The 16,269-nt window shown below is 39.0% G+C and overlaps 1 protein-coding gene across 4 annotated transcripts in view; it reads left to right on the forward strand.

Annotated features, from left to right (window-relative positions):
• Positions 1 to 543: 543 nt before the first annotated feature.
• The window catches only part of CDKAL1 (CDKAL1 threonylcarbamoyladenosine tRNA methylthiotransferase), a 665,826-nt gene continuing 650,100 nt past the window's right edge, over positions 544 to 16,269 (forward strand). The window contains exons 1-5 of one of the 4 annotated variants that reach the window (XM_037037970.1): positions 595 to 621; positions 767 to 901; positions 1,433 to 1,476; positions 9,333 to 9,502; positions 10,996 to 11,108. In XM_037037970.1, the coding sequence (XP_036893865.1) occupies positions 9,333 to 9,502; positions 10,996 to 11,108 (283 nt within the window). In that variant the 5' untranslated portion in view covers positions 595 to 621; positions 767 to 901; positions 1,433 to 1,476. Of the gene's footprint in view, positions 640 to 766; positions 902 to 1,432; positions 1,477 to 9,332; positions 9,503 to 10,995; positions 11,109 to 16,269 lie in introns of all 4 variants that reach the window. The other 3 variants (XM_037037969.1, XM_037037972.1, XM_037037973.1) reach the window with 3 other exon arrangements.

The following is a 16,269-nucleotide window of genomic DNA, read 5'->3' on the forward strand; positions in this document are numbered from 1 at the left end:
AATCAGTATACTCCATGGAAGTTCTTGTTCTCTGGTAAACTGCTTTACAGTTTAGCTGCTAACTTGCTTGGTGTTTAGTGGCCTATGTTAAATTTAATCTACCAATTTTCTTTCTCTGTCCTTTTCTATTCTCTTCCCTAATATGACCTCTTCTCACAAAAGGTTGAGTAAGCTAGAAAATGTAATGAAAAAAGCAGGTTCTTTGGGAGTCAGGAAGAAATGGATTCATCACAGAGGTATTACTGGGGGAGTAACTTTAGGCAAGTGCTTAAACTCCGGTTTCCTCTTTTGTAAAATAATACGGGATAATAAATAAGTCGAGAGAAGATGTTTATGTAAAGACCTTAACCTTAAGCCAGTGCCTGGCATACAGTAAGTACTGAGAAGTTAATTGTTAACTGGTTCTAAGAACACGAAGCTTTGGGGGTGTATTTTGCCTTCTGCAACCAAAAGAAATGTAAGCATAATCATTACTAAATTAAATTAAATCAGAACTCGCGCTTCAGCAATGGTGCAATTTGATCTCCCCGGGCCACCGTCGCGGGGCATGCGCAATTAAACGTGGCGGGACGTAAGTGTCATGGCGACCTCCATGTGAAGTCTGTGCTGTTCCGGAGAGCGGTGGGTCTCTCTGATCTGGTTTGTTATTTCTCTACTACTGAGTAAGGGTGGCGGGTAGATCAGTTTGGGGTACAGTGCGGCCGGTGCTCGTTTTATGGCGGAGCCCTGTGTCCTCAATTTCAGTCTTTGCTGGTTTGTTTCGCAGTTAAAAGGGGACCTGCCAGCTGGGACGGGGGAACGGGGAGGCTGGGAGCGTTGCCGAAAGTGAGGACGGGGTCATTAGCCTCAGGTGGTGCAGAGCTGTACGGAGTGTTAAGGGCTGTCGTTCCTTATTGTCAAGGTAAACTTTATTCGTTCTCCCACTTTCAGCGTTAGTGAATGTGTAGGACGGGAGGAGGCTGTCGCAGTTACTTAGCTTTCACAGAGCTGTATCTCATTAAGAATTTAAACTGGAGTCGTAAGGGTAGGTGTCTTGTGTTTTCACTTTTCATTCTTGTTTACTCGTAAAATCAGTCTGCATCTCAGGGCGACGCGTGTCTTTCCGATGGAAGGTGATCTGGATGTCTACCTATTTCATTCCCCATTTCCGTTTTGTAGTTCTTAGTATTACTTGAATGACGCAGACTGATAGTGCCGGATAGTATTTATTACTATTGCCAGACGCTGGATCCCAGTCACGGCAAATACGGTAGATGTCAACACACTTGTTCTAATCAGTAAGAAGTTGCAAGTAGTGTGGATCATAATTAAGCCTGCTGTATAAGAGTGTTTTATGGAGGCTAATCTCTTTTAGGTAGTTTTAAAGAGTCATTACTGTGGATTTGTGAACTTGTTGTGAATTTGCTTTTTCTAATCAGTTTTTATTTTCCAGACCTTTCTTTCGAGAGGATTTGAGACTAACTGCAGATAATCAAGGTACTCATTTATTTTAAATCTTTTTTGTTTGAGAGACATGTTACATATTATATAATGTGCAAAAAGATAGCCCAGTTCTTAGTAACTTTCCCACCATTATTATATGGAAATGCTATGATCTCCATATCACTAAATCCAAGAAACATTTTCATTTATTCTACTTAACCTTCCGTCTGTATTAGGCTACACTGACTGCGTCCACTGACATGCTCTCTGCCTTTGCCTTCAATGACCAACTGGTTTGTTCCCTTATGTGGTGGCTGCTTCTTGGTTCCCATTAAAAGCTGGTTCTCTTTTATATGGCAGTTAAATCTGGAGTTTCTGAAGACTTGGCCCTTTCCCCTTTCCTCTTCTCTGTTCTCCCTCTGGGTGTTCTAATCCACAGTGCTGTTCTCTGCCTTTTTGAATGTAGCCATCCTAGCAGGTGTGAAGTGATATTTCATGATTTTGATTTGCATTTCCCTGATAGCTAGTGATACTGACATCTTTTCATGTACTTAATGGCCATTTGTGTATTTTCTTTGGAGAAGTGTGTATTCAAATCTTTTGCCCATATTTTGTGCTGGGTTATTTGTCTTTCTGTTGTTTAACTTCCCCCCCCCCCGTATGTTGTGATATAAGACTTTTTATAAGAAGTATGATTTACAAATCTTTTCTCCCATTATGTGGAGTTGTCTTTTCACTCTCTAGATGGTGTCCTTTGAAGCATAAAATTTTTGAATTTTGATAAGGTCTCATCTGTTTTTTTCTTATGTTGCTTGTTCTTTTGGCATTATAACTAAGAAACCAGTGCTTAATCTAATGTCATGAAGATTTATATCGCTGTTTTCTTTAAGAGTTTTATAGTATTAGCTCTTAAATTTAGGTCTGTGATCCATTTTGAGTTAACTTTTTGTGTATGATAAGAGGTAGAATCCACCTTCATTCTTTGCATGTGGCTCTCCAGTTGTCCATTTGTTGAAAAGGCTATTCTTTCCCCCAATGAAAATTTTTGGTATCATTGTTGAAAATCAGCTGACTAGGTAATGCATTTTTGACAAACATGATAGATGACTTTTATGAAAGAATAACTCTAGGAAAATGATTGTCATATTTTAGTGGCCATCAAAATTATCTGGAAGGCTTGTTAAAGATTACTGGGCTTTACTCAGAATATCTGATTCAATAGATCTGCGGCGGGGCTCGAGACTTTTCATTTCTAACAGGTTCCCCAGTAATTCTGGTTGTGCTGGTGTAGGAACCACACTGTGAAAAGTACTGGTGTAGAACCTTGTTTTACAACTGTGGCCACACACATGAGAATACTGGAAAGTGTTTTAGATGTAGTGGCAAAAAAGAGATGATGCCTCTGTCCTTGTGGAGCTTACAGTGTAATGCGAAAGACAGATGCAATTGTATATATGGTATCAGGTAGGAGGTTAGTGCTATGAAGAGAAATGAAGCATAAAGCAGGGTTAGAGGTTAGTGAGAGTGTGTGGGGAGTGCTCGGTCACTGTGTGGTTATCGCAGACATGCTCTTTAGGAAAGGGGTCTCCAAGGAGGTGCCATTTGAGTAGATAAGTGGGCAGCAAGCCATAGAGATATTCCAGGCAGGGGGGATATATTCTGGCAGAGGACTGTATTCCTCTGTCCGATGATATTCCAGGCAGAGGAATAGCAATTGTGGAGGCCCCTGAGTCAGGAACTAGTTTGGGCATACTTAGAGAATATCTAAAAGATTAATACAGTTGGTACACAGTGGGAGGCGACAGAGGGGATAGCTAGGGGCCATATTTTGTTAGACTGGATAGTCTACAGTAAAAAATACTGAGAACATGCAATATGCTAGACATAGTTCTAGGCTCCACGTGGAATAAAGCAGTGAACAAAGCACACAAAAACCTTTACAGACACAGAGTATATTCTAGTAGAAGGAAATAGTAACAAAAGAATGAAAACATCTAAGCAGGTGATGAAGGGTCTGCAACACAGGTGTGCGCCCTGATTGGGAATCAAACTGGTGACCTTTTGGTTTGCAGGCCAGTGCTCAGTCCACTGAGCCACATTAGTTAGGTCTCATTTTGACTTTTTAAGGTAGAAATAACTATTAGACATTCAAGCGGGTTGTTGAATAGGCAGTTGGGCATGTGAGTCTGAAGTTCAGGAGAGGCCTGGGACTGGTTATATAATATAGTTGGTATTTCAGGGCGGTGGAATTGGATGAGAGCAGGTTGTATAGAGATCAGAAGGGGTCCTGTAACAGACACAAGGAGGAACCAGCAAAGGAGACTTGGGGAGTGGCTAATGAGGTGGGAGAAAAACTTGGAGGGTGTATTGTCCTACAGATGAGGTCGTATAAGATGACTGAGAATTGATGATTGTCTGTATCATTGGAATCCTGACAGGCAGTTTTGGTGGAATGATGGGGGTGAAAGGTTGGTTCGTGAAGAAAGGGAGGGGAAACTGGAGATTGTAAGTATAGATAGCTCTTGCAAGCAGTTTTTCTTTAAAGGAGAGAAATATGATGGGGAGGTAAATGGAATAAGTGGGGTCAACATGAGGTTTTAGTTTTTCAAATGAGAGAAATAATAGTAAGTTTATATCCAGATAGCAATGATTTAGTAAGGAGACAATTAGTGAATATGCAGGAAGAAGGAGCATTGCTGGAATTCTTTGCTTGAGTAGCTCAGAGTACAGGGACTGCTCTTAGGGAAGTGGACGGTTATTCATAGCAACATATTGGTTGGCTGAGTACCTGGGTTAAGTACCACTTCTGGGTAAACGAAGGAAGTCATCCACCTGCAGGATGTGGGAGGGCATCTGAGATCAGCTCCGTTCAAGCTTTCTGTTTCAATACCATCATTACCCTTATTAAGAGGAGATCTATGAGAAAATTATTTTTGGAAAATTTCTAAGATAAATGAGGTGGTTTCTTTACTGAAAGCAGTTCTTCACAATCTTAGCTCTACTTATGCATGCTGAGAATTTATAAGGAGGCAAGATTTCCTATTAATTTGACCACAGATCCATTTTTTCACTGATAGTTAATATCAAATGGAACCAATTTGAGAAAGACTAACTTAGTTCATTTCACCTTACTGAGTTTGCTGAGTTGGTCAGGACTCTTGTATGCAAGAGCAAAAAACCCAACTCAAACTAATTGAAGCCACAGAAGAAATTTATTGGCTGACATGACCGGGCAGAGTGGGCAGCATCAGGCTTCAGGCATTGGTTGGATCTGGGTGCTCAAATAATGTCAGTATGGCTTCTATCTCTTCTGCTCTTATTAGTTCATTCTTTAGGTGGCTTTCTGCCCTGTAACTTGCAGATGGTCTCCAGCATCATCAAGTTGACATCCTCCCAACTTAGCTACTTCAGTGAAAAGAGGAGCCATTGCTCCTGTTAGCTTGGCACAGAAGTCCTGGTGATGATTCTGACTGGTAGGGCTTGGGATATCCAATCCTGAACCAATCACCATCGCCAGGAGGGTGGGCTACTCTGGCAGGCTTGGGTTGTGGCACCTCATCTCGTGTCTACGGAAGGAGGTTTGTGATTGACAGCCCCTCCATGCCCACATGGTGTGCATTTTAACTAATTTAGCAGGTCCTTGATTGATTGTCATTTGGATTATTGGGTTATTGTAATCTTTTTATTTTGCTCTTACTAACTGTGTAATGCTAGCTGAGATTCGGACATAGGTTGGCTGATTTATAGGGCATAATTTGTCATAGATGTAAAGAGGATATTACAGTAAAAGTCACAGAATGAGCCTGGCTGGAAGCTACTCTTTCTTTTTCTTTTAAAAGATTTTATTTATTTTTAGGGAGAGGGGAAGGGAGGGACAAAGAGAGGGAGATAAACATCCATCGATTGCCTTTTGCATGTTCCCAACTGAAACCCAGGCATGTGCCCTGATAGGGAATCGGACAGGCTACCTTTTGGTTTGTGGGTCAGTGCCCTGCCCACTGAGCTACAGAGACATGGCTGGAAGCTACTCCTAATTGAAAGTTGTTAATTAAAAGACGAGAATTTGGCAAATGAAGAGAAGGAAAATTCATCAGAAAGGTTGAGGCCAGAGGAGCGTATAGGATTCTTTACAGTGGCTTTGGTGGCCCAGGGGAGTGGTCATCTGTGTACATACCGTAAGTAAGTAGGCAGTAGAGTGCCGCACAGCATGTGGCTCGGGCTCACCTGGCATGGAATGCTCGCTGGGCTTCCCTGGGTAAGTCAGCTTTTCTGTGTTCTTTTCTGTGCTTTCAATGAGGATAACAACACTTGTCTGCCCAGTGGAGTTGTGGATGGTTAATGAGTTGACTCCAAGCACCTTCTTTGTGTCTGGGTATCGGATTTGTAGTAGTGCTACCAGGAAGGGTACTTTCAAGTATGCCTTATTATTTTTTTTCAAGATAGTTTCTTTGAGAATTTTTTAAATTTTAACATAATTATAGATTCACTTACAGTTATACAGATTATGTGGAGATGCTATATACTTTATCCAGTTTCCCCCAATGGTAACATCTTGCAAAACTGCAATATAATACTAGAACCAGGATATTGATATTTGTATAGTCAGGATATAGAATATTTTCACCACCACACAGTTCTCTCACGTTGCCCTTTTATACTCACATTCACTTTCCTCCTAGCCATCCTCTCCTTAATCCCTGGCAACTGCTAGTTTATTCTCCATTTCTATAATTTAATTTCAATTTCAAGTATGTTGCGTAAATAATTATACAACATGTGACTTTTTGGGACTGGCTGTATTCTCTCGTTCAGCATCATTCTTTGGCCATTCACCCAGGTTGTTTCATACATCAACAGTACATCTTTTTTTACTGTTGAGTGTGGATGTACCACAGTTTTGTTTAACTATTCAGTTTACTGAAGGGCATCTGGGTTGTTTCTAGGTTTTGGCTATTACAAAGAAAGGTACTGTGAACATTTGTGCTCAGGTTTTTTGTGATTGTTACTGTTTACATCTTATGGATTAAGCCCTGGCCAATACAATGGCCAGGTTGCATGGTAGTTAAATGATTAATTTTTTAAAGAAAATGCCAACTTTTTTCTCCAAGCAACTATACCATTTTATATTCTCATCAGGACTGTACGAGTGATTCAGTTACTCTGCATACTCATCAGCATTTAGTGTTCTGACTATTTTGAAAAATTTTTGATTTGAGATAGAGAAATATTGATTTGTTGTTCCACTTATTTATGCATTCACTGGTTGCTTCCTGTATGTGCCCTAAATGGGTATTGAACCTGCAACCTTAGCATGTCGGGATGACATGCTGATCGAATGAGCTACCTGGCCAGGGCCTCACTATTTGTTATTTTAGCCATTCTGATAGCTGTGTCGTAATGTTGAGTCTCTTCTCATATGCTTATTAGGCCTCTGTGTATCTGTAGCTATTGCATTTTTTAAATTCAACATTTTTGGGTGACATTGGTTAATAAAATTATATGTTTCAGAAGTACGATTCTATAATACACCGTCTGTTGTGTTCACTACCCCAAACCAAATTCCTTCCTTCACCATTCCTCCCCCCTTACTCTCTCCTACCTCTCCTCTGTATATTTTCTTAGGTGAAATGTCTTTCTTTTGTTCATTTTCTAATTGGATTTTTTTTCAGTATTGTGTTTTTAATTCAAGATAGTAGTCCTTTGTCAGATTTGCAAATATTTGCTCCCACTCTGTACTTTGACTTTTCATTCTCTCAAAAGGGTCCTTTGCAGAGCAAAAGTTTTTAATTTTGATGATATCTGGATGTAATTTTTATTTTTATTGGTTGTGCTTTTGGTGGCAACTTTAAGAACTCTTCACCTAGCTTTAGGTCTAGCAAATTTTCTCTTGTGATTTTTTTTCTAAAAGTTACAGTCATAACATTTTACATTTAAGTCCATGGTACATTTTATAAGATGTGAGACTTACGTTGCAGTTTAGTTTTGTTTATAAATGTACAATTGCTCCAGCACTAATTTTTGAAGTCCCTCTTTCCTCCATTGAATAGCCTCTTTACTTTTGTGAAAAATCATTTGGTCTGTTTCCAGGTTCTTTGTTATGTTTTGTTGATGTGTTTATATTCTACCAATAATACACTGTCTTGATTACTTAATAAGTCTTAAAATTGATCAGGCTAATTTCTCCCACTTTTTTCTGGTTTTTACCAGTTATTTTAGATCTTTATAGGAATTTAATTTCAAACTTACGTCAGTTTAATCTGCACTGACACTGTGGGTGGAGTAGGGCTTCATTACTGCTTTTCGGGTTAGTTTGGAAGTTCAGGGTCCCCACCTGGCCTTTGTGGCGTCTCTGCGGGTGGGATTATAGTTTTGTGTTTTGTAGAGTTTTTTTTTTTTTTTTCACATGCAGAATAGTTACTGTCAAAGTTTTCTGTCTTTTCTGGTTGCCCCTTTTCTGGTTCCTTGACAAGAAAACAGGCTTTAGTTGGGGGCTTTTATTGTCTATGTTTGTTGGCACTTCTGGGTTGCTGGCTTCTTTAGCTCTGTGTCTGGGGACAGGGGGCAAAATAAACCACAAGGAACTCACCATTGTATTTTTTGTGGGTTCCAAGGTCCCCAGACTGTTATCTTCTTCTTTCTACCTTTCAGAGTCTTCTTGTGTTTATTTTATATATAATGTCCAGAATTTTAGTTGTACTTATCAGGAGAGATAGGGAAAAGCATGTCTGCTCTATCTTCCTGGAAGCTGTGTCCATATTTTCTTTTGTTGATTACAAAAATTTTGAACATTCAGAAAGTTGAATAGGATAATGAACACCAATACATTTATTTCCTAGATTTAAGAGTTGTAAATGTTTTCCTGTATGTCTTAATCTAATTTTTATTTTAGTAAATTATAATATAATGACATTTTACCTCCAAGTATCCAATATGCATCTCCCAAAACAGCTATTTCATAATATATAAATAATGTATTTAGTGTAAAAAAAGTAAGATTTTTAAACATAGGGGCAGTACTTTATATTTGGTGACATATAGCAATGATTTTGAACTGGTATGCTTCAAGAAGTTTTAAAGCAAGCAGTACCTTACTAGGTAGCACTGACCTCTTTTCCCTTAGGTTGCCAAACAAAAAAAGGGACAGCAGACAACACAACAATACCCATCCGGTGTGAATGCCCTGTCTTGAACCATAAATATATCGGTCAGACAATAGAATTGCATCTTCCTGTTGCATAGTAAGGGTTGGCTAATTCTTGGTACCAGAAATCCTTATGTACAAATATAGGCACCTGATTTTTTCAAAAGTCACTTTGGAGCAAAAAAAGTAGGTAATTACTACTATTACTATTTTTTTTTGTAAATCAAAATTAAACCTCTTTTTTGGGCAGATCTGCAAAAAATGTAATGTTTGTTGGTGTGCCACAGAATTTGGTAATTAGTTTATGTGTGCCATGAGATGAAAAAGGTTGAAAATCACTTATAAATAAAACTATCCTAATATTATCTGATACCCAGTTCACATTTCTGATTTCTGTAGTTGTTCCCCAAGTGTCTTGCAGCTGACTGGACAAAGTAAGATCTAACTGAGAACATGCATTGCATTTAGGTGGTGCGCTTTAAGTTTCCTTTGATTTCGAACAGTTCTCCTGCTTTTTTCTCCATCATACTGATTTGTTGAAGACATAGTTCAGTTTCAGCCTTGGAACATCCCACTATCAATAGGGTTTGTCTAGTTATATCCTTATGTTTCTTTATCTCTGCATTTTCTATAAACATGAAGTTAAACCAAAATGCTTTATTGGAATCAAGTTCAGCAAGGTACTTTATAGGTGAAGCTATGTTAAAGAGATTTTTCTGAGGGACTCATAAGCTTGTATCATTTATAACTTTTTTATGTGATGGAGAAGATGCCTTCTGCATCCTGTGATGTCCTACTGGATGACATAGAAGATATTGTGTCACAGCAAGATTCAAAGCCACAAGATAGGCATTTTGCAAGAAAGCACATTGTTCCAAAGGTGCGAAGAAGAAATACCCAACAATATTTGCAAGAGGAAGAGAGTCCACCAAGTGACAGGTAAGCTTTTTTTTTCTGAATTCCATACCAGTCCAGGGGAGAAGCTGGTAGTACTGGTCTGTGTGATATGCATAAGATCTCTTTTAAAAAAATCTTCAAACTTTTGAGAGAAAGTCTATAGATTAATTTTTTATTTGGATGTTTTTTAATTTAGCAATGTAATTGGTTAAAAAAAGGTCTTAAATTGCATGTTCCTTGAAGGCAGGGCCTGGGACAGTATTGGCTGTGTAGATAGGACCCTACCCTCACCTCTTTGATAGTACTGTATTTGGTATGTAATTTTCTGTAACTTCCAAATTAAAATTTCTACTGGAATTTGTGGTTCTTATGATGAGAGATGGTTTGGACATTTGATTTTTCTTAGCAAATTTACAAATACTTATGGTTTAGGTAAAGACAGTGGGCACAAATGAATTATTGCACTGTTTACATTATTAAATCTCTGGAGAAATTCTAATAGAACCTAGCCAAGAATGATTGATTATGCAGTTGTATAATTTAATATGCTTATATTTATTTATTGTTGGAAATTTTAATATACTTGAATTTGTTTGGATCATTAAGCTCTAAAATATATGAAAATATTTGCTTCTGTTTTACTTATTTTTATAAAAGATTTCATTTATTTATTTTTAGAGAGAGGGGAAGAGAGGGAGAAAGAGAGGGAGAGAAACATCAATGTGTGAGAAACATCAGTTGCCTCTTGCATGTCTCCAACTGGGGACCTAGCATGCAGCCGAGGCATGTGCCCTGACTGGGAATGGAACCAGTGACCTTTCTGTTGTCGGGCCGGTGCTCAGTCCACTGAGCTACACCAGTCAGGGCTGTTTGCTTCTATTTTAAAAGTAACTGATGTTTCACAAATTTTTCCTGAACCTGTTCTTAAGGTAATTTCTGTATAATTATACATTATTAGGGCAATCCAAGTTGAAAGCCCTTTTTTTCCTTTCCTAAAACTTCCATTTTTGAACTGTATTTTTATAGATGAAGTACTTTTAATAATGCCATAGGATGACAGTTTGTCCATTTTGAAGCAGTTATTTATATCTCTAAGGTATAAAATAAAGATTGGAGTGAGTATATAGAGTCTCTCTTTGTGAGCAGATGGATATACTTAAGTTCCTTTTTCTTTATCAGTGTTTAACTGGAGCCATTTTGTTTGCTATTATTATTTGTATGTACCATTCTAAGAGTTGAACTTAGTATCAGTAGTACATTAGGACTACTGAATTTAAAATACAGTTTGGAGAAGAAGGAGATATTTTTGTGTAGAGAATCTTACCTTAGAATTCTGTAGTTATTTTATCTTGATTTTAGACTTTTGGTGTGCCAACAGATTATGGATTAAGTTGGTGCATTTAATGAATAGCTTGTGAATGGGATGCAGTGAGTGGTTTATTTTTTTCATGATGTGCCCAGAAATCATCTAGTATGTTTTATTTTAAAAATCATTGAACAAAGCTCACTTTTTTCTTTCATTGATTGTTTGATAGCACTATTCCTGGCATACAGAAAATTTGGATACGAACATGGGGTTGTTCTCATAATAATTCAGATGGAGAATATATGGCTGGACAACTAGCTGCTTATGGATATAAAATTACAGGTAATGGGATCTATAGTGTATTTATTGAATAAAGTTTTCAGAGCTCAGTCTTTAGATTGTGTGTATTCTAGCTTCAGCAATGAGGGGATATTTTAGCATAACTTCCATATTTTTCAGACCATAAGATGCACCTAGGTTTTAGAGGAGGAAAATAGGAAAAAAATTTGAAGCAAAAATTGTAAAATATTTCATAACATAAATAACATAACATTTCACCAGTATAAATGTAAGCAGAACTCAACAGCAGCATTAACAAACATTATTCTGCCCAAATTTAGCAGGGGGGTGGGGGAGAAATGAATGGGTCTTCTTTTAAATTTTATTTATTTATCTTTAGAGGGAAAGAGAAGGAGAGAGGGAGAGAAATATCAATGTATGGTTGCCTCTCATGTGTCCCCTGCTGGGAACTGTCCTGCAACCTATCCATGTGCCCTGACTGGGAATCGAACCGTGATACTCTGGTTCGCAGGCCCGTACTCAATCCACTGAGCTACACCAGCCAGGGTGATGAATGGGTCCTATAGTCCGAAAAATATGGTAATGATTTTAAGGCAAAGCAAAAAGAAAGCTATTATACATTGCCTATACAACTGTGAATTTCATATATTAAAAAAACTTTAAAAACTGTTTTGATACAAGTTTAAACTTACACAAAAGTAGCAAAATTACAGAGTTCATGTATCTCCTCACCCATCTTCCCTTAACATACAAAATTATAGTATAGTATATAATTATAGTATCTGAATAAACTAGGAAGTTAACAGTGCAATATTATTATCTAAACTACAAATCTTACTTGAATTTCACCAGTTTTCCCATTTATGTCCTTTTTCTGTTCCAAGATCTAATAATGTAGGATCTTACCTTCCATTTATTTGTAATGTCTCCTTAGTCTTTCCCAATCTGTGACAGTTCCTCAGTTTCTTCTTGTCTTTTGTGTCCTTGAACTTCTGAAGAAAACTGATTAGTTGTTTTGTAGAATGACCCCCAACTTGGGTTTGTCTGGTGTTTTCTCATGATTAGAATAAGGTTGGGTGTGCAATTTTTGGCAGGAAGAGGACAGAGTGTTCGTGTGTCCTTCTCAGTGCATGGTATCAGGGGCTTGTGATGTCACTATATCTTATTACTGGGGTACTAACCCTTGTCTGCCAAATTTCTCCACAGCGAAGTTACTGTAGTGAGTAAGCATCCTGTTTCTCTTTGGCCTTTCGGTCTATTAATGTTAGCATCTGTCAGTGGATCTTGTTGGCAACAGTTATTACTACATTGTTCACTCAGTGGTGATTTTCTGTTTTCTTCTTTATCCACATTTATTAATGGAATTGTGTAAGGGAGAGCTATCCTTTCTCAGTACATACTCATGGATTTTTAAAATCGGGCGAGATGTAGTCTTGTGCGATCATTATTTCTTTCGCTGCTCACTGTTCCAACTTTGGCCGCAGGACCTTGTTCAGGCTGGATTCTGGGTCTTCTCAACATGCCTTATCTATCATCTGGCCTGTCAAGATGTTCTAGTCTCATATTTTTTCTTCCTTAGCCTTGGAAGCAATCACTTTTCCAAGGAGCCCTGGTCCCTTTCACTTAGAGAAGGTGTTTGGAAGTAGATCAAAGATGCGGACACCAGGTGTTCTCCTTGCCACTGTGAGTGTCAGTGCTTCTAGGTTCTCTCATGTGGCAGGGCTAGGAAATAAGTATATTAAGGGGCACATATAACATCTGTATTTGTTACTATGTATGAATATTAAATGGCACCATAATTTGAATTCTTTGCAACAGGCATTGACCCAGGGCTACATATATGCTATCTTGTTGTGATATGAGGAAATATTGGCATCCCTACTTTAACAGTAAAAATGGACAGGTTGTGTCTTATCTTAAATCAGACAGGCAGTGAGTTCTCTGTCACTCCTAAACACTGTTTTTAATCACTACTCTGGACCTCACAGTTGCCTTTACATGGATAATGGGCAAGACATGGCTTCAGTATAGCATGTGAGGATTGGGCAGGGCGAGAAACTTGTTCCTTTCACAGTTTTTAAAAAAATTCTTATTCCAGGACATGCTTATTGATTTTAGAGAGAGGGGGAGGAGGGAGGGAGAGAGAGGGAGAGGAACATCAATGTGAGAGAGAAGCATTGATTTGTTGCTTCTGGTGTACGTGCTCTGACTGAGGATCAGACCTGTCAGCGTTCCATTTACAGGACTACACTCCAGCTGAACCCCACTGGCCAGGGCAGTATTGTTTTTATCAGCAACTGAATGGCTTTATATTATTAACTTAATGTTTTTTAAATATATTTTATTGAATATGCTATTACAGTTGTCCTATTCCCCCCTTCATTCCCTTCCACCCTGCACACGCTCTCCCACCCACATTCCCCCTCTTTAGTTCATGTCCATGTGTCTTAAGTTCTTTAGCTTCTACATTTCCCCTACTATTCTTGCCCTCCCCCTGTCTATTTTCTACCTACCATCCATGCTACTTATTCTCTGTACTTTCTCCCCTCTCTTCTCCCACTCCCCTGTTGCTAACCCTCCATGTGATCTGCATTTCTTTGGTTCTGCTCCTGATCTAGCTGTCATAGTTTGCTTTTGTTTTAGGCGTGGTTGTTCATAACTATGAGTTTGCTGTCATTTTACTGTACATGTTTTTTATCTTCTTTTCCTTAGATAAGTCCCTTTAACATTTCATAAAATGAAGGCTTGGTGTTGAGGAACTCCATTAACTTGACCTTATCTGAGAAGCACTTTATCTGCCCTTCCATTGTAAATGAAAGCTTTGCTGGATAGAGCAATCTTGGATGTAGGTCTTTGGATTTCATGACTTGGAATACTTCTTTCCAGCCCCTTCTTGCCTGTAAGCTCTCTTTTGAGAAATCAGCTGACAGTCTGATGGGTACTCCTTTGTAGGTGACTGTTTCCTTATCTCTTGCTGTTTCTAGGATTCTCTCCTTCATTTCAATCTTGGGTAATGTAATTATGATGTGCCTTGGTGTGTTCCTCCTTGGGTCCACCTTCTTTGGGACTCTCAGAACTTCCTGGATTTCCTGGAAGTCTATTTCCTTCGCCAGACTGGGAAAGTTCTCCTTTATTATTTGTTCAAATAAGTTTTCCACTTGTTGCTGTTCCTCTTCCCCTTCTGGTACCCCTATAATCCAGATGTTGGAACGTTTAAAGATGTCCTGGAGGTTCCTAAGCCTCTCTTCATTTTTTTGAATTCTTGTTTCTTCATTGTGTTCTGGCTGAATGTTTATTTCTTCCTTCTGTTCCAAATCACTGATCTGAGTTCCAGTTTCCTTTCCATCACTATTGTTTCCCTGTGCATTTTCTTTCATTTCAACTAGTGTAGCCTTCATTTTTTCATCTAATTTTCTACCAAATTGAACCAGTTCTGTGAGCATTCTCATCACCAGTGCTTAGAACTGTGCATTGGATAGGTTGGCTATCTCTTTGTCGCTTAGTTGTATTATTTCTGGAGCTTTGATCTGTTCTTCCGTTTGGGGCTTTTTTTTTTGTCTTGATGCACCTGTTATGCAGTGAGGGGCAGAGCCTTAGGTGGGGGTTACACAGACTGCTGGCTTGTGATGCTATATGTGGGGCAAAGGTCAGAGAGGGAACAATGGCGCTTGCTTCCCTCTCTGTGGGATTTCAGTCTCTTCTGCCGCTTCCCACCAGCAAATTGGGCCCTTCTGGTGCTGATTCTTATGTGGGTGGGTTTGTGTAAGTTCTAGGATCCTGTGGGTCTCTCCAACAAACTCTCCTGTGAGGCTGGGAGTCTCTCCGGGCACCTCAACCCCCACAGGTGTTTTCAGTCGGTGTTTTGAGGCTTTATTTCCCCGAGCTGGAGCCTTGGGTTGCTCCATCTGTCTTGCTCCCCAGTTTTACCCGCACACGAAATGTGTGACTGCTTGGTTAGCCAGCCTCCCTGTGTGCCTCGTTCTGTCTGCCTGCTGCCACCCTGCACCCAGGGTCGCCAGCCACCGCTGAATATGAAGTTAATTTTTCTTGTTAATGTAGTGTATTACTTTTACATACTTGCATTACTTGTATATATGTGTAGTAATTTTATGTGCTATTGATTGTCCACACTTTAGAAATGCATAGCCAGTTTGTAATTTTAGTCTGGCTTGCGTGCAGCAGACTATAGGATCACTTTAATCATTTGTCTAAATTCTGTAGGCTGAGGAAATATGAGCAATATTAGCTCTGTAAAACATTTAAGAAGAAAATCTCTACTGATTTTATATTTAGATTCAATGTAAGATATGAATGATTTCTGGGTTACCAATGCCAGTAGTTGTCGTCATTATTGTGGAATAGTGGGGATTTATAAGAGTTTTATTGCTTAAGAGTTTTACCATGTTTTATTAATCAAATATAGACCTAAGTATTTTCATTTAACTGTATGTGATTAAAATAGGTATAAAATGTAGTTTATGTATAATGTATATGGAGATTATTGAAAACAGTATACAGAGAAATTTAAAATGAGCTCTCAATTACCAATAATGGATATTTTTACTATTTGGAGAGGAAAAAGATCATGTGGGTATATGCTTGAAATTGCTATTTTTAGCTATGTGATACCAGGAATATAATGATCTTAGTTAAAACCTCACAGAGGCTTACTTAGTGAGGGCTGTTAGAGCTTGTTCATTACCTCTTTCCGACCCTTTTTTATTTTGAGGAAAAAAGTGGCTCATAACTTATAAATAATACCTGCTTGCTTCTCATTTCAAAGAATGAAACTTATTGGTACCACCAGACGAACCGGGTCAGTTCACCTGTCCCCATTAAAGCCCAATCAGCCTCGTCAAACAGGTGTGTGCCCCAGAGAAAGTAGAGCTTTGTTATTTGAGGAAATGGCACCAAGCTTGGAGTCCTAGGCAAGCTGGTGCTAGAGGCGCTGGCCCTCTGATGGCTCCCGGGGGATGGGTTACATAGGGGAAAATCATTAATCGTGGCAGCTAAAGCGGTTGGGGTCGAGGGCTCTACTGACTGGTTGGGGCCAGGCCCTGAGGTCAGCCCTGGCGCTGTTCTGACTGGTGGCACGAGGGTGTGGTCCGTGGGGCCTTTCTCCTTGCAGGGGCTTGGGCCTGAAACCCAGCTGAAGTCGAGATGTTAGCTTCAGCTTGGCCGAAACTCTGCTGCTGGGGCCAGC

This window comes from Sturnira hondurensis, unplaced genomic scaffold, assembly GCF_014824575.4.
Source record: "Sturnira hondurensis isolate 20B ecotype Veracruz unplaced genomic scaffold, ASM1482457v3 Scaffold0023817, whole genome shotgun sequence".
Classification (NCBI taxonomy): domain Eukaryota; kingdom Metazoa; phylum Chordata; class Mammalia; order Chiroptera; family Phyllostomidae; genus Sturnira; species Sturnira hondurensis.